The sequence below is a fragment of the Oncorhynchus mykiss genome, chromosome 16 (genome assembly GCF_013265735.2).
Source record: "Oncorhynchus mykiss isolate Arlee chromosome 16, USDA_OmykA_1.1, whole genome shotgun sequence".
In the NCBI taxonomy this organism is placed as follows: Eukaryota; Metazoa; Chordata; class Actinopteri; order Salmoniformes; family Salmonidae; genus Oncorhynchus; species Oncorhynchus mykiss.
The window spans coordinates 70,095,338-70,113,308 of NC_048580.1; the positions used below are offsets into that span (position 1 = coordinate 70,095,338).

General features: G+C 45.1%; 1 protein-coding gene across 1 annotated transcript; it reads left to right on the forward strand.

Moving 5' to 3' along the window:
• Nucleotides 1–1,111: 1,111 nt before the first annotated feature.
• LOC110492652 (transmembrane 9 superfamily member 4) lies at nucleotides 1,112–16,500 on the forward strand. The gene is made up of 17 exons (XM_036947682.1): nucleotides 1,112–1,233; nucleotides 3,275–3,388; nucleotides 4,164–4,263; nucleotides 4,459–4,615; nucleotides 4,716–4,848; nucleotides 6,702–6,825; nucleotides 7,005–7,120; nucleotides 7,608–7,790; nucleotides 8,020–8,152; nucleotides 8,337–8,418; nucleotides 9,323–9,398; nucleotides 9,515–9,598; nucleotides 11,449–11,624; nucleotides 11,823–11,886; nucleotides 14,457–14,576; nucleotides 14,779–14,868; nucleotides 15,061–16,500. The coding sequence occupies exons 1-17, from the start codon at nucleotides 1,198–1,200 to the stop codon at nucleotides 15,208–15,210; spliced, it is 1,938 nt and encodes a 645-aa protein (XP_036803577.1). The 5' UTR covers nucleotides 1,112–1,197; the 3' UTR covers nucleotides 15,211–16,500.
• The last annotated feature ends 1,471 nt before the right edge of the window (nucleotides 16,501–17,971 follow it).

A 17,971-nucleotide genomic window follows, 5' to 3' on the forward strand; every position in this document is an offset into this window, starting at 1 on the left:
TTTTCAATGTATGAATGACGATATGAAGGAGATTTTATCAGATTTTTTGACAACCTGCTTGAAGTCAAACAAGCACAAACAATCTACATACAAACACATTTTGAACAGATGTACACTGAACATAAATATAAACACAACATGTAAAGTGTTGGTCCCATGTTTCATGAGCTGAAATAAAAGATCCCAGAAATGTTCCATATGCACAAAAAAGCTTACTTCTCTAAAATAAAAAAAATAAAAATGTGTTTACATCCCTGTTAGCGAGCATTTCTCCTTTGCCAATATAATGGTATGGGCAGGCATACGCTACAGAAAGCGAACACAATTACATTTTAACAATGGCAATTTGAATACACAGAGATACTGTGACAAGATCCTGGGGCCCATTGTAGCCAAGTGGTTAGAGGTGTCAGGTAGCCTAATGGTTAGATCATTGGGCCAGTAACCGAAAGGTTGCTAGATTGAATCCCTGAGCCGACAAGGTAAAAATCTGTCGTTCGGCCCCTGAACGAGGCAGTTAACCCACTGTTCCTAGGCCGTCATTGTAAATAATAATTTTTTCTTAACTGAATTTCCTAGTTAAATAAAATAAAACTGTCATGCCATTCATCCGCCACCATAACCTCATGTTCCACCATGATAATGCAAGGATCTGTACACATTTCCTGGAAGCTAAAAATGTCCCAGTTCTTCCATGGCCTGCATACTCACCAGACATGTCACCCATTGAGCATGTTTGGAATGCTCTGGATTAACATGTACGACAGCGTGTTCCACGATCCAGCCAATATCCAGCAACTTTTCAGTCATTGAAGAGGAGTGGGACAACATTCCACAGTCTGATCTACTCAATGCGAAGGAGAGGTGTCGTGCTGCATGAGGCAAATGGTGGTCACACCAGGTACTGACTGGTTTTCTGATCCACACCCCTACCTTTTTTTAAATAAAGGTATCTGTGACCAACAGATGCATATCTGTATTCCCAGTCATATGTGAAACACATAGATGAGTGCCTAATGAATGTATTTCAATTGACTTATTTCCATATATGAACTGTAACTCAGTAAAATCTTTGAAATTGTTGTATGCTTCGTTTATATTTTGTTCAGTATAAATTGCTGTCACTAGGTGACACTAGCTAACTAGCTAGCACTCTCAACACATTTTGATGCTAATGGGGATCACGTGACGTCACGAATGACACGTGTATTCAAGATGGCGGCCGCGGCGATGGTAAGTGAACAGGAAAAATATATATATATTATTCTTCCAACATCTGTTCCGCTATCTACCTTCAAATAGAAGCATGTGGTTGTGTTTATATACGACTGTACTTTTTACCACGTGAAATTTAGAGTCATGATTTACCGACATGTATATGAGCTGTCTTTCTACATTGATTTGTCAACGGTGCAGCAAGCAGGGGATGTTGACGACGCTAGCCAGCCAAGACAACTTGTCAGCTACTGCTAACTAGTTAGATGTCAGCTCAGCCCAAAAAACACAATGTACCTAACTAGCTAGTTACCTAGTTCGTACTCTGTATATGGAACAAACATGACATGTATTTCGATTGCAGTTAGACACAGTTCATTAATAATCTCGTTGTGACAGCGTTAGTAGCCCTTTGGCGTAGCTAGGCTAACGTTAGCTGGCTCTGCCAACAACACAACTATCCTTCTCTAACTTGCCTAGCTACGTACACGCTTGCTCAAAGTTGTACTGAAAATGCTAAACATGGGTAGCTTGCTAGTTAGTTTTTATGTGGCTGCTAGTTAGTTCGAGGACCAGAGCCCAGACAAAAGGGGGCAGTTTAACTAGGTAATGTTAGATGGTTAATGCTAACTAGTATGTGGCTGGCAACTAGTTAGCTATGCATTTCCGGGTTGATTTGTGTATTCTATAAGCTTAACCAAAGAGTATGTTCTTTCTTACAGTAACTATCTAGTTGCTGTTGCTTAGTCGACATGTCTCAGCCATATATTTTATACAAGTGCTAGCTATTATCAGTGTGGAGATGTTTTCATGCACTCATTCGTAAACAGAGGTATGTCACTCATTATTCATTTGAGACGAGATTGATATGATGCATTGGGTTTTTAAGTTTGTTTTGTTATTGTTTATCATCAACGGACTGCCGAGTGGCGCAGCGGTCTAAGGCACTGCATATGTGTTAGGCGGCAGGTAGCCTAGTGGTTAGAGAGTTGGACTAATAACCAAAAGGTTGCCAGATCAAATCCCCGAGCTGACAAGGTAGAAATCTGTCATTCTGCCCCTGAACAAGGCAGTTAACCCACTGTTCCCCGGTAGGCCGTCATTGTAAATAAGATTTTGTTCTTGCCTGACTTGCCTAGTTAAATAAACAACAATTAAAAGAGACACCCTGGTTCGAATCCAGGCTGTATCACAACCGGCTGTGATTGGGAGTCCGCAATTGGCCCAGCGTCGTCCCGGTAGGCCGTCATTGTAAATAATAATTTGTTCTTAACTGACTTGTCTAGTTAAATAAAAGTTACATAAAAAAAAAACATGTACTTTTTCACGGTGTTAATGTTTCCCTGTCTATCACATAAATGCTCATCCTCACCCCTCCCAGACCTGTGCAGTATGTATACTTTTGGTCATACATTCATGGCCAGTGGTTGTGTAAACAAGCACTCCACACAGGAAAGGAAAATCAGGCTTGACTGGTGTGATATTAGTTAAGTGAAAGGGTGATATCCATCTCTCACTCTGTACTAATATTTGACATGCAGTTTTGTTACTGTAACAGTAAGTAAACCAGAAGATCCTGTTTCCAACATTAGGCGTGTTCCTATACAATCATTGGGATGTGTAGACATAGTCTTTCATTTGTGACTGGTTAGATGTAGTCCTATGTAAAGTACAGTCTCAAAAGTTGTGTCTAAGTCATCAAGCCATCTTGGATTGTACTGTGTGTGTGTGTGCCCACATTGGATTTGATTAAGATCACGACCTCTGTCTCTGTGTGTGTGTGTGTGAAACATTAGTCCCACCTTTACATATCCCAAAGGCATCTCCAGTCCATTGATTTCTTAATGTCTAAAGCAGCTATGTGGCAACAGGGTCGTTCAATATCAATTCAAATGTGTCAACTCTGAGCAACTCTTATCTACTGAGTGTTTTGGTATTCAGCTCCAAAAAAAGTCACCTTCTGACCTCCTCCTGCCAGGGGCAAACATTTTAGTTCTAATCAAAAGCTTCTTCGTGTAGATTGACCAACTAGTCCATTGACTGTTTTGTTGTGTTGAAGGAGACGTGGTTGGCCCTGCTGCTGTTGTCCATGTTGCCTGGAGGGGTCCAGCCCTTTTACGTGCCTGGAGTTGCTCCTATGAACTTCCACCAGAACAGTGCTGTAGAGATTAAGGTAAGTTAAACAACCAAACCTTTTTTAGCCTAGTTCTAGCCCTCTTATGCTTCATCGGGTATATAATACTCTATTCTGCCTTGGCTTGTTGTGGTTTCACTAAGTTAGTTAGCATATTTTGGGGGGTTTTTCTAGGTATGATGAACTGTGTTATTGTCTAAGCTTGATAGGTGGCCTAAAGCTTGTTAGCTCCAAGGCAGACTGGGGTGGATACTAGTATTGGTTGTGTAGCCTATTGGCATGTGTTTGGCAGGTCAGTCAGTCAGTCACTCAATTAATACTATATCATCTACTGCATCTTTATGTAATACATGTATCACTAGCCACTTTAAACAATGCTACCTTATATAATGTTACTTACCCTACATGATTCATCTCATATGCATACGTATATACTGTACTCTATATCATCGACTGTATCCTTATGTAATACATGTATCACTAGCCACTTTAACTATGCCACTTTGTTTACATACTCATCTCATATGTATATACTGCACTCAATACCATCTACTGTATCTTGCCTATGCCGCTCTGTACCATCACTCATTCATATATCTTTATGTACATATTCTTTATCCCCTTACACTTGTGTCTATAAGGTAGTAGTTTTGGAATTGTTAGCTAGATTACTTGATTATTACTGCATTGTCGGAACTAGAAGCACAAGCATTTCGCTACACTCGCATTAACATCTGCTAACCATGTGTATGTGACCAATAAAATTTGATTTGGATTTGAATTGAATGTGGCCCACTGATTCCCACCCCCCCAGGCCGTGAAGCTGACCAGCTCCAGGACTCAGCTTCCCTATGAATACTACTCCCTGCCCTTCTGTCAGCCTGATAAAGTGGTCTACAAAGCAGAGAACCTGGGTAAGTAAAGCAGCTCTCTCTGTTCTCCTCACATGTAGAAGGGTTGTTCTATGCATCTTGTCATCGTTTGGAAGGTTTCCTGTGTTGTGTTCTAAAGCATTGATTTGTGTTGTCTTTGTATGGGATTCAGAGTAATCTGTTACGCATAAAGACCCACACCATGAACTCCTACTAAGTGTGTGTGTGTGTGTACAGGGGAGGTGTTACGTGGGGATCGTATTGTGAACACCCCCTACTCGGTACTCATGACCCAGGACAGGAAGTGTAAGGTGGTTTGTGCCAAGCTGAAACTCAACGTGCAGCAAAGCAAGCTGGTGGCTGAGCGCATCCAGGAAGAGTACTATGTTCACCTGTGAGTACCCTTCCTTCCTCATTACTCTGTCCAGTAGTCAGGTGACTGTGTAAGTAAGATGCTGCTGTAGGCTTCATGTTAATCCTGTCTATAAACTCAGCATCGCAGACAACCTCCCAGTGGCCACGCGACTGGAGTTCTACCCCAACAAAGAGGCAGAGGAGGAGAAGGATGTGGTGAAGGATGTTCAGTTTGAACACGGCTACAGACTGGGCTTCACTGAGAGCAGCAAGGTACAGAACCTGCTTGCTAGTTAAAGCATGGAGAGAGAGTATGGACACATCCGTATGAGATTAGGGGAGTGGGGACTCTGAATTTTGCTTGTCTATTACAGAACAGCTCTTGTTGTCCAGTAGTTATGTTTAGTGTATAAACCTTTGCGTTCTGTAGTCTCTCTACTATAGTTCTACCTACATACAGTTGAAGTCGGAAGTTTACAAACACTTAGGTCAGAGTCAGTAACTAGTTTTTCAACCACGCCACAAATTGCTTGTTAACAAACTATAGTTTTGGCATGTCGGTCACATCTACTTTGTGCATGACAAGTTATTTTTCCAACAATTGTTTACAGACAGATCATTTCACTTATAATTCACTGTATCACAATTCCAGTGGGTCAGAAGTTTACATACACTAAGTTGACTGTGACTTTAAACAGTGTGGAGAATTCCAGAAAATGATGTCATGGCTTTAGAAGCTTCTGATAGGCTAATTTACATAATTTGAGTCAATTGGAGGTGTACCTGTGGATGTATTTCAAGGCTTACCTTCAAACTCAGTGCCTCATTGCTTGACATCATGGGAAAATCAAAATAAATCAGCCAAGACTTCAGAAAAAAAATTGTAGACCTCCACAAGTCTGGTTCATCCTTGGGAGCCATTTCCAAACGCCTGAAGGTATCACGTTCATCTGTACAAACAATAGTACGCAAGTATAAACACCATGGGATCACAGAGCCGTCATACCGCTCAGGAAGGAGACGCGCTCTGTCTCCTAGAGATGAACGTACTGTGGTGTGAAAAGTCCAAATCAATCCCAGAACAGCAGCAAAGGACCTTGTGAAGATGCTGGAGGAAACATGTACAAAAGTATCTATATCCATATATCTTATATCGACATAACCTGAAAGGCCGCTCAGCAAGGAAGAAGCCGCTGCTCCAAAACCGCCATTAAAAAAAGCCAGACTACGATGTGCAAATGCACGTGGGGACAAAGATCGTACTTTTTGGAGAAATGTCCTCTGGTCTGATGAAACAAAAATAGAACTGTTTGGCCATAATGACCATCATTATGTTTGGAGGGAAAAGGGGAAGGCTAGCATGCCGAAGAACACCATCCCAACTGTGAAGCATGGGGGTGGCAGCATCATGTTGTGGGGGTGCTTTGCTACAGGAGGGACTGGTGCAGTTCACAAAATAGATGGCATCATGAGGTAGGATCTATTTTGTGCATATATTGAAGCAACATCTATCATATATTAGTCAGGAAGTTAAAGCTTGGTCGCAAATGGGTCTTCCAAATGGACAATGACCCCAAGCCTACTTCCAAAGTTGTGGCAGAATGGCTTAAGGACAACAAAGTCAAGGTATTGGAGTGGCCATCACAAAGCCCTGAACTCAATCCTATAGAAAAGTTGTGGGCAGAACTGAAAAAGCGTGTTTGAGCAAGGAGGCCTACACACCTGACTCAGTTAGACCTGCTCTGTCAGTAGGAATGGGCTAAGATTCACCCGACTTATTGTGGGAAGCTTGTGGAAGGCTTTCCAAAGCGTTTGACCCGAGTTAAACAATTTAAAGGCAATGCTACCGAACACTAATTACATACAATTAGTATATGTAAACTTCTGACCCACTGGGAATGTGATGAAAGAAATAAAAGCTGAAATCATTTTCTCTACTATTATTCTGACATTTCACATTCTTAAAATAAAGTGGTGAACCTAACTGACTTAAGACAAGGAATTTTTATTAAGATTAAATATCAGGAATTGTGCAACTGAGTTTAAATGTATTTGGCTAAGGTGTATGTGAACTTCCCGACTTCAACTGTAACCACGTGTCCTTCATTCTGTTCTCTCTACTATAGTTCTACCTTCACAACCACCTGTCTTTCATCATCTACTACCACAAGGAGAAGCTGGAGGAGGAGGAAGAGCACAACTACAGAGTTGTACGTTTTGAGGTGGTTCCCCAGAGTGTGAAGGTGGAGGGTAAGTTGAGCTGGTTCTCCCCAGTGTACAGGTGAAGTTACACAGCACCCTGTCCTGTCTGAGGTACGAACGGTTTATTCCAGCCCAATAAACACAGAGACAAGCGTTAGATAATACAGCCTGTGTTGCTATCCTTCCCTTCCTATTTGTTAATTGTCTCTGTCTGGATCCTTCTGCAGACCTGAAGGCTGATAAGGGGTTGTGTACCCTGCCTGAGGCCACTAACTCAGCTCCTCAGGAGATTGACCCCTCCAAGGAGAATGAGGTTCTCTTCACCTACTCTGTCCGCTGGGAGGTAAGTGGCACGGCCCTTCTCTGTGTGGCACTTCTCTGTGTGGCACTTCTCTGTGTGGCACTTCTCTGTGTGGCCCTTCTCTGTGTGGCCCTTCTCTGTGTGGCCCTTCTCTGTGTGGCCCTTCTCTGTGTGGCCCTTCTCTGTGTGGCCCTTCTCTGTGTGGCCCTTCTTTAGGTCCCAGAGTCTAAGCAACAGTAAAGATTTAGAATTGTTATCTGTAAAGTGTTGAGATGTTGGGATACACTTGAAATAAAATGGGACTTGACTTGGCTAGCTACGTTGTTGGTAGGGGTCCTCTTCACTGAGGAATGTGCTTATTTATGATGGTTCTTTGTGTTTTCTAGGCTCCTGCCTTGATTATGTAATTGCTTGTCTTCTAATGGAAGGTCCTCTAGACAAAGATACCTTGGTCTTGTTGGGACTCTGCCTAAAGAATTATCAATGGCCTGACTTGACCCCCTGTTTGTCTCTCCCTCCTCCCCTGTAGGAGAGCCAGGTGAAGTGGGCATCTCGCTGGGACACCTACCTGACCATGAGTGACGTGCAGATCCACTGGTTCTCCATCGTCAACTCAGTGGTGGTGGTCTTCTTCCTCTCTGGGATCCTCAGTATGATCATCATCAGGACCCTGAGGAAGGACATTGCCAACTACAACAGAGAGGATGACATAGTAAGAGACCCCACTCACTCTGCTAAACATGACATGGCTTTGGCATTTGACAGCACTTTGTGTGCGTGTGTGGTTGCAGCTGCAGGGAGAGTCTCAGTTAAATAATTGTGAGACTGAAGAGATTAGGATTTAAAATGTGCCATATGTCCACCCTCTCGAGATGAGTATTTACTTCCTGTTGTGGGTAGTGTGTCTGTAAGATATCTTGACCAATGCCTATCTTCGATAGGAGGACACCATGGAGGAGTCGGGCTGGAAGAATGTCCATGGTGACGTGTTCAGACCTCCACAGTATCCCATGATCCTCAGCTCTCTGCTGGGCTCTGGCATACAGCTCTTCTGCATGATTCTCATCGTCATCTGTGAGTGTGATCTGTAAACAGACTTCTAGAATCTCGTTTCAAAAGCACTCTTATCTACCAACTGCTTTTTTCACCAAGGAATTGTAATCTCTGGATTTGGTCCAGCCACTACAGCTGGAGACGAAAGCCTGGTCACCTGTGTGTCTCTGTGACGTGGAGCTGTTGTGTTTTATCTGTCCTGTAGTCGTGGCCATGTTGGGGATGCTGTCTCCTTCCAGTAGAGGGGCCCTGATGACCACTTCCTGCTTTCTGTTCATGTTCATGGGGTAAGACGAGAGAGAGTCGCCCTCCTTATGTCTCAGGCCCAATCCCAAAATGGACCCCTATGCACTTGTGGAGATCTGAGAGGATGTGTTTGGTGTAAGCGATACGGTAAATTGCTCAACCATGCCGCATTTCTGATAGGCTAGTTGGAACTTTAACCATATTACTTATACCAATCAAATCCTCACAAATCTTCACAAGTGCATAGGGGTCCATTTTGGGATTGGGCCTGAGACATAAGGAGGGTGACTCTCTCTGTTTGGGATTGGGCCTGAGACATAAGGAGGGTGACTCTCTCTGTTTGGGATTGGGCCTGAGACATAAGGAGGGTGACTCTCTCTGATTGGGCCTGAAGCATAAGGAGGGTGACTCTCTCTGTTTGGGATTGGGCCTGAGACATGAGGAGGGTGACTCTCTCTGTTTGGGATTGGGCCTGAGACATAAGGAGGGTGACTCTCTCGGTTTGGGATTGGGCCTGAGACATAAGGAGGGTGACTCTCTGTTTGGGTTTGGGCCTGAGACATAAGGAGGGTGACTCTCTCGGTTTGGGATTGGGCCTGAGACATAAGGAGGGTGACTCTCTGTTTGGGTTTGGGCCTGAGACATAAGGAGGGTGACTCTCTCGGTTTGGGTTTGGGCCTGAGACATAAGGAGGGTGACTCTCCCGGTTTGGGATTGGGCCTGAGACATAAGGAGGGTGACTCTCTCGGTTTGGGATTGGGCCTGAGACATAAGGAGGGTGACTCTCTCGGTTTGGGATTTGGCCTGAGACACAAGGAGGGTGACTCTCTCGGTTTGGGATTGGGCCTGAGACATAAGGAGGGTGACTCTCTCTGTTTGGGATTGGTGCTCTGTCTGCTGTCTATACACTGGGAGAGGCATCAATATGACTGTCTTTGCTTCCAGTGTGTTCGGTGGATACTTCGCTGGCAGACTCTACCGCACCCTGAAAGGTCATCGGTGGAAGAAGGGTGCTTTCTGTGTGAGTATTTCAAATGAGCACTATCAATGACTAATGACATATATTATTTCTAATAAAACTTCGTGTCCGGTTGCCTACTATTCATGTGTGACTGCGTGTTTCTGCTGTGCCTGCAGACGGCCACTCTGTACCCGGCTGTGGTCTTCTCCATCTGCTTCGTCCTCAACTGTTTCATCTGGGGAGAGCACTCTTCTGGAGCTGTGAGCTAGCTAGTCTCCTACATACAGGCCCACTGTATATCAACACATTCACTGTCTATAGGAGCGCTGTCTATAGGAGCGCTGTCTATAGGAGCGCTGTCTATAGGAGCGCTGTCTATAGGAGCGCTGTATAGCAACACATTCACTGTCTATAGGACCGCTGTCTATAGGACCACTGTCTATAGGACCACTGTCTATAGGACCACTGTCTAGCAACACATTCACTGTCTATAGGACCACTGTCTAGCAACACATTCACTGTCTATAGGACCACTGTCTAGTCTATAGGACCACTGTCTAGTCTATAGGACCGCTGTCTATAGGACCGCTGTCTATAGGACCACTGTCTATAGGACCACTGTCTAGCAACACATTCACTGTCTATAGGACCACTTTCTATAGGACCACTGTCTATAGGACCACTGTCTAGCAACACATTCACTGTCTATAGGACCGCTGTCTATAGGACCGCTGTCTATAGGACCACTGTCTAGCAACACATTCACTGTCTATAGGACCACTGTCTATAGGACCGCTGTCTATAGGACCACTGTCTATAGGACCACTGTCTAGCAACACATTCACTGTCTATAGGACCACTGTCTATAGGACCACTGTCTATAGGACCACTGTCTATAGGACCACTGTCTATAGGACCACTGTCTATAGGACCACTGTCTAGCAACACATTCACTGTCTATAGGACCACTGTCTATAGGACCACTGTCTAGCAACACATTCACTGTCTATAGGAGCGCTGTCTATAGGAACGCTGTCTATAGGAGCGCTGTCTATAGGAGCGCTGTCTATAGGAGCGCTGTCTATAGGAGCGCTGTCTATAGGACCACTGTCTATAGGACCACTGTCTAGCAACACATTCACTGTCTATAGGACCACTGTCTATAGGACCACTGTCTATAGGACCACTGTCTATAGGACCACTGTCTAGCAACACATTCACTGTCTATAGAACCACTGTCTAGTCTATAGGACCACTGTCTAGTCTATAGGACCGCTGTCTATAGGACCGCTGTCTATAGGACCACTGTCTATAGGACCACTGTATAGCAACACATTCACTGTCTATAGGACCACTGTCTATAGGACCACTCTCTATAGGACCACTGTCTATAGGAGCGCTGTCTATAGGACCACTGTCTATATGACCACTGTCTAGCAACACATTCACTGTCTATAGGACCACTGTCTATAGGACCACTGTCTATAGGACCACTGTCTAGCAACACATTCACTGTCTATAGGACCACTGTCTATAGGACCACTGTCTATAGGACCACTGTCTATAGGACCACTGTCTATAGGACCACTGTCTAGCAACACATTCACTGTCTATAGGACCGCTGTCTATAGGACCGCTGTCTATAGGACCACTGTCTATAGGACCACTGTCTAGCAACACATTCACTGTCTATAGGACCACTGTCTATGGGACCACTGTCTATAGGACCACTGTCTATAGGACCACTGTCTAGCAACACATTCACTGTCTATAGGACCGCTGTCTATAGGACCACTGTCTATAGGACCACTGTCTATAGGACCACTGTATAGCAACACATTCACTGTCTATAGGACCACTGTCTATAGGACCACTGTATAGCAACACATTCACTGTCTATAGGACCACTTTATTTGACCCAGAGAGGGCCATTGGTTTTTCAAACAAGACATAGAAAATATATGTCAAATCCACATGCTTTCCAATTCTCCACAATGATCTGGAATACACCTGTTCCCTGAATATCATCAACACATTCAGTCTACCGCCCTCAGAACAAGGACAGGTGTTGTGGACCATCTCAACCTGTGACGTCGTCTTCCCTCTTCAGGTCCCCTTCACCACCATGCTGGCTCTACTCTGCATGTGGTTCGGTATCTCCATGCCGCTGGTCTACTTGGGCTACTACTTTGGCTTCCGCAAGCAGCCGTACGATAACCCCGTCCGCACCAATCAGATCCCTCGCCAGGTGCCTGAGCAGCGCTGGTACATGAACAAGTTTGTGGGGTGAGTGTCCTTGTCAAGCCTGCCTACTGCTCTGCAGCAATCCATGTATACTCGTCTTTTCGTGTAGAACGTCCTCTTATATTCAGTCGTAGAAGTTCATTAAACACAGTCGTTTGGATGAACAGTGTTTTGATAGTGTTTTGTTTTCAGTGGGTTTAAAAAATGTTTTATCACATTTTCTCTTTTCCCTTCCCGAAGAATTCTGATGGCTGGGATTCTACCGTTTGGTGCCATGTTCATTGAACTCTTCTTCATTTTCAGTGTGAGTAGAAATCCTCTCCTATTAGCCTGTTGGAATAGGAATTTCCAGGTGAACAAACAAGAGTCAATCAGAAATCATTGCAGTTTATTATATAAAGGCGTCACTGTATGGTGAATGGCTCCAAGCCATTTTAGCTGTAGAAGATCCATTTTTGTTTCTATCGTTTCTTAAAACCGAGAATAACTTTTGAACATCACGTCAGCAATTACTAACCTCAATTCCGGATTCGACTTTGACTCATCTTCCCAGGGATCTTTGTGTACCGCTGACCCAATCTTTGGGCCACCCAAGAGGAGAAATGGGCGGGAAAAGGCATGAGAGGGGTGTGCTGTTGAGACTTAAGGCGAACAAAAACAGGCCACTTGATAAATAAAACGGATGACCTCCGATCGCGGATTTGCTAACAACAGGACTCTCACAACAGCAATATGTTTTTCTGAAGATAGCCCTGGAGGGGTATCCAAGTCGATGGGTTCTCTGTTCACCGAGCAGACAGGAGATTGGATTCCGAGGAATCCAGAGGGGAAGTCTCTTCAACAACAGATGGTGTGTTCTACAGCTGCACCATCGAGAGCATCTCGACTCGGCTTGGTACGGCAACTGCTTGGCGTCAGTCTGCAAGGCGCTACAGAGGGTTGTGCGTACGGCGCAGTCCATCACTGGGGCTTAGCTCCCTGCCATCCAGGAGCTCTGTACCAGGCGGTGTAAGAGGAAGGCCCTAAAAAAATGTCAAAGGCTCCAGCCATCCCAAGTTCCAATGGCACGTTGTGTTAGCTAATCCAAGTTTATCATTTTAAAAGGCTAACTGATCATTAGAAAACCCTTTTGCAAGTATGTTAGCAAAGCTAAAAACTGTTGTTCTGATTGAAGAAGCAATAAAACTGGCCTTCTTTAGACTAGTATCTGGAGCATCAGATGCCCTTAAGCGAGGCACTTAACCCTAATTGCTCCTGTAAATCCCTCTGGGTGACATTGTCTGCTAAGTTATATATATTTTTTAAATGTATCTGGTCAACACTCAAAACCACGGGACCGGGTGGTATTCCAGGGTGCATTCTCAGAGCATGCTCAGGCCAGCTGTCAGGCATCTCTAGTCATTTTCAACCTCTCCTTGTTCCAGTCTGTGATTTCCCCACAAGTTGACCACCATCATTCCTGTCCCCAAGAACTCTTAAGGCTACCTGCCACAATGACTAGCACCCTGTAGCAGTCCTCTGTAATCATGAAGTGCTTTAAGAGGCTGCTTATGGCACATCAACTCCAGCCACCCTAGACCCAACAGATGATGCCATCTCCACTGCGATCTACTACCTGGGCAAAAGGAACACCTATGTGAGAATGCTGTTCATCGACTACAGCTCAGCGTTTAACACCATAATGCCTTCTCAAGTTCATCACTAAGCTCAGGACCCAGGGACTGAGCCACCTCCCTCTACAACTGGATCCTGGACTTCTTCATGGGCCAGGTGGTGAAAGTAGGCAACAACACTTCTGCCACGCTGACCCTCAACACGGGGGGCCCTTCGGGGGTTTGTGCTTAGCCCCCTCCTCCCTTGGTGGCCAAGCACCACTCCAACTCCCAACTTTGCTGACGACACTGCAGTGGTAGGCCTGATCACCAACGGCGATGAGACCGCCTATAGGGAAGAGGTTGGAGACTTGGCAGTGTAGTGCCAGGACAACAACCTCTCCCTTTAGCAAGAAAGACCAAGGAGTTGATTATGGACCACAGGAAACAACTCGATCCACATTGATGGGCCGCAGCAGAAGAAGAACCAATCAAATCAGATCTGTACGTGGCCCTGGTCTAACCCATGTTGTCTCTGCTGTACGTGGCCCTGGTCTAACCCATGTTGTCTCTGCTGTACGTGGCCCTGGTCTAACCCATGTTGTCTCTGCTGTACGTGGCCCTGGTCTAACCCATGTTGTCTCTGCTGTACGTGGCCCTGGTCTAACCCATGTTGTCTCTGCTGTACGTGGCCCTGGTCTAACCCATGTTGTCTCTGCTGTACGTGGCCCTGGTCTAACCCATAATGTCTCTGCTGTACGTGGCCCTGGTCTAACCCATGTTGTCTCTGCTGTACGTGGCCCTGGTCTAACCCATGTTGTCTCTGCTGTACGTGGCCCTGGTCTAACCCATGTTGTCTCTGCTCTACGTGACCCTGGTCTAACCCATGTTGTCTCTGCTGTACGTGGCCCTTGTCTAACCCATGTTGTCTCTGCTGTACGTGGCCCTGGTCTGACCCATGTTGTCTCTGCTGTATGTGGCCCTGGTCTAACCCATGTTGTCTCTGCTCTACGTGGCCCTGGTCTAACCCATGTTGTCTCTGCTGTACGTGGCCCTGGTCTAACCCATGTTGTCTCTGCTGTACGTGGCTCTGGTCTAACCCATGTTGTCTCTGCTGTACGTGGCCCTGGTCTAACCCATGTTGTCTCTGCTGTACGTGGCCCTGGTCTAACCCATGTTGTCTCTGCTGTACGTGGCCCTGGTCTAACCCATGTTGTCTCTGCTGTACGTGGCCCTGGTCTACGAGGTGTTTGTCTGACTGTAAGCTGTTCTCCCTCTGCAGGCCATCTGGGAGAACCAGTTCTACTACCTGTTTGGTTTCCTCTTCCTGGTGTTCATCATCCTGGTGGTGTCCTGCTCCCAGATTAGTATCGTCATGGTCTACTTCCAGCTCTGTGCGGAGGTGAGACGGGGCCCTGCTGTGTGGCTGCTGTGTGGGTGTATAGATGGGGCTTTTGCATAGTAAAAACATGGTGTGTGTGAAGAGAAGTTCAGAGACAGTGGAACTGGATAGAGAAGACGGGTGGTATAGTAGTATGATGAGTGGGTCGCTCCACTAGTTGTGACATCCCAGAGTTGCCAACTGTCTTGTCTGTCTCCTGCAGGACTACCGGTGGTGGTGGAGGACCTTCCTGGTATCAGGGGGCTCAGCCTTCTACGTTCTTGTTTACGCCATTTTCTACTTTGTCAACAAGGTAAACGTCAAAGACGTATTGAGATGAGGTTTGAAAGCGATTTTTATTTTTTTTATTTTTTATTTTAATTAAGCATGCTTAGATTGGCTGGTAGCTGTTTAGATTGGCTGGTAGCTGCTTAGATTGGCTGGTAGCTGCTTAGATTGGCTGGTAGCTGTCTAACAACAAGTTGACGTTGTGTTTCTCTTCCAGCTGGACATCGTGGAGTTTATTCCTTCCCTGTTGTACTTTGGCTACACGGCTCTCATGGTCCTGTCCTTCTGGCTCCTTACAGGGACCATCGGTTTTTACGCAGCGTACATGTTCATACGGAAGATCTACGCTGCCGTCAAAATCGACTGAGTTTGTTTCTGCTGCTTTTCTTTATTTTTTGTTGCCACATTTTCTTGTTCGGTTTTAATTTTTGTCTTCTTCGTGTCCAGCAAACACTGACTTCTGTGTATGGAAGGAAGGAAGCATGAGGTGGGTTTTGTGGAACAGTGCCACCCACAGGCATAGGGAGAGAACAGCAAGATGATGCTGCCTGCTAGCTCGACGCTCCCCCCCTCCCTCCGTTATTGGTGTCCACAGAGACAGAGTTCCTCTGGGACAGTCCATGTTTTTCCTGTGGTTCACCTTGGACGCAACATGGGCCAAAGCATGTCAATTGAATTGAGTCTCTGTGTGTTTTAGTGTCTCTGCTTTTTTTGGAAGTTGGACAATCAATGAAGTGCATTGGTTCAGAACTTCACTTCGTTTTAAAATCAGTTCTCTGTAAAGATGTTTTAGTCTGACCTATGTCTCTGTTTCTTTCTCGCTCTCTCTGTCTTTCGGTCTCTCTGTGTCTGTCGGTCTCTGTGTGTGTGTGTCTCTCTGTCTGTGTGTTAGTTAGTAAGGTTAGTTTATTTGAGTTTATAATCTTTATTCCAGATGGTTGGGAGGTCACATGGTGGTAATGGCACTAAAAATTATTTTGTTTAGTTTGGAAATGGAAATGTGACATTGGAACAAGGATATTACAGTATTCTGTTTTTATTGCGGTTTCCATGTCCTGATGTGACCATTTCAACCACAACTAAAAAAATCAGAATCTAAATGTTTTTCCTGGAGAGAGAAAACAATCTCTCACATTGAGGTAACCGATTGTGTAAAAGGAAATTCTCCTCCGTGATCAATTAATCTGATGTTGCTAGGGAAGTCGAGGCTTAAGGTGGTTTTAAATATTAAATGTTATGGAACAAAAAAAAAAGTCAATGTTGATGGAAAAGTAGCATTTCTCATCTTCAAATCACCTTTTCTAGTTTATGAGCTTTAGCCTTAGGGAAAAACGACTTGTTTAAAAACGGTTGGACACCATTACATTACGAGTCAATGTAAACAGCTCCATGGTCTCACTGAACTATGCATTTTTTTTGAGGGGGGGGAGGGGTGAGATTGATGTTTTGTTTTGAACACCTAGTTCAGTGAGACACACCTGCTATTCTAACAGAAGTTATCGGTGTCGGGTTATCCCTGAGCATCAATGTCTCTACAAGGATCGCCTTAGCAACACAGAGTTCTGTCAATGAGCCTCTGAATGGAGCACAGTTGTTTCCCATAAACAACCTCTAAATTAAGGACGCTTGTGTTTCCCATAAACAACAGGCCCAATCAGTGCTGTACAAGGTTGACAATGTGTTTTTAGATTCAGTGGATAGGAATGAGCTGGTCCTTCACTGGGTTTACTCTATCTGGCTGTCTTTACACAAGTAGCCCACTTCTGATATTTTCCCCAATTATTGGCAAAAGAGCTTATCTGATTGGTCAAAATGCCAATTATTGGCAAAAGAGCTGATCTGATTGGTCAAAATACCAATTATTGGCAAAAGAGCTGAATTGGCCTGCCTGTGTAAACACAGGCTCTGTTACCCAGAGTTAGTTTCCCACCGGGGCTTCACACCGTCTTGTAGCTGGAGTTCCTCTGAAGGCTGAGACTGACATGCTGAACATTCTGCCTGTTGAAACACTGGCCCGACACAACAGATAGAATGTTCCTTTCATGGTGTTGGGGACTAAAAACATTAAAGACCTTTCCATCTTGGGCCTATTTTACTCTGTCTCTGATTACACTGGCAGCCCAATTCTTTTATTATTATTTTTTTTAATCTAAGATGATCTGATTGGTCAAAAGAGAAGAAGAAAAATGTATCAGAATTGAGCTGCCTGTGTAAACGAAGGCTATAAAACGTTATTCTCAGTGCCAGTTTCCCAGGCCCAGATTAAGCCAAGTCCTGCACCAAAAATGATGATCCATGGACCTTTTTTAAGTCCAGGAAAAGGTTTAAATAAAATTGAGAGCTGAGCTTTCAGGAACATAACCTTCAGGTCAACATTACTACCCCACTAGATTCTTCACCTGTTTTTGTTGTTGATTAAAGAGCATAGGAACAGTCTGGTAGAGGTGTGATTTTCACACAGCAGAGGGTGTTGGGATAGAACCGCACTGGAAGAGGAAGGGAGGGAACCGGTGCTGAGAGGGAAAGGGAGGGAACCGGTGCTGAGAGGGAAAGGGAGGGAACCGGTGCTGAGAGGGAAAGGGAGGGAACCGGTGCTGAGAGGGAAAGGGAGGGAACCGGTGCTGAGAGGGAAAGGGAGGGAACCGGTGCTGAGAGGGAAAGGGAGGGAACCGGTGCTGAGAGGGAAAGGGAGGGAACTGGTGCTGAGAGGGAAAGGGAGGGAACCGGTGCTGAGAGGGAAAGGGAGGGAACCGGTGCTGAGAGGGAATTACTCCATTCTGGGTGAATGATAATACAGTGAACCACTGAATGAATCATACCTCTCTCTGCCTCCTGTCTCCACTCTCCCTTAACAGCTTTTCTCTGCATCTCTCTCACATTCATCTCTACATTATCCCATCAGCCATCCCTCTCTCACATTCACCTCTACATTATCCCATCAGCCATCTCTCACATTCCCCGCTACATTATCCCATCAGCCATCTCTCTCTCTCACATTCACCACTACATTATCCCATCAGCCATCTCTCTCTCTCACATTCACCTCTACATTATTACATCAGCCATCTCTCTCTCACATTCACCTCTACATTATCCCATCAGCCATCTCTCTCTCACATTCACCTCTA

Coding starts and splice junctions, on each gene's coding strand:
- LOC110492652 (XM_036947682.1), top strand. CDS start 1,198: ATGACACGTGTATTCAAGATGGCGGCCGCGGCGATG. Junction 7,791..8,019: donor ACAACAGAGAGGATGACATA/GTAAGAGACCCC, acceptor TATCTTCGATAG/GAGGACACCATGGAGGAGTC. Junction 11,887..14,456: donor AACTCTTCTTCATTTTCAGT/GTGAGTAGAAAT, acceptor CTCCCTCTGCAG/GCCATCTGGGAGAACCAGTT.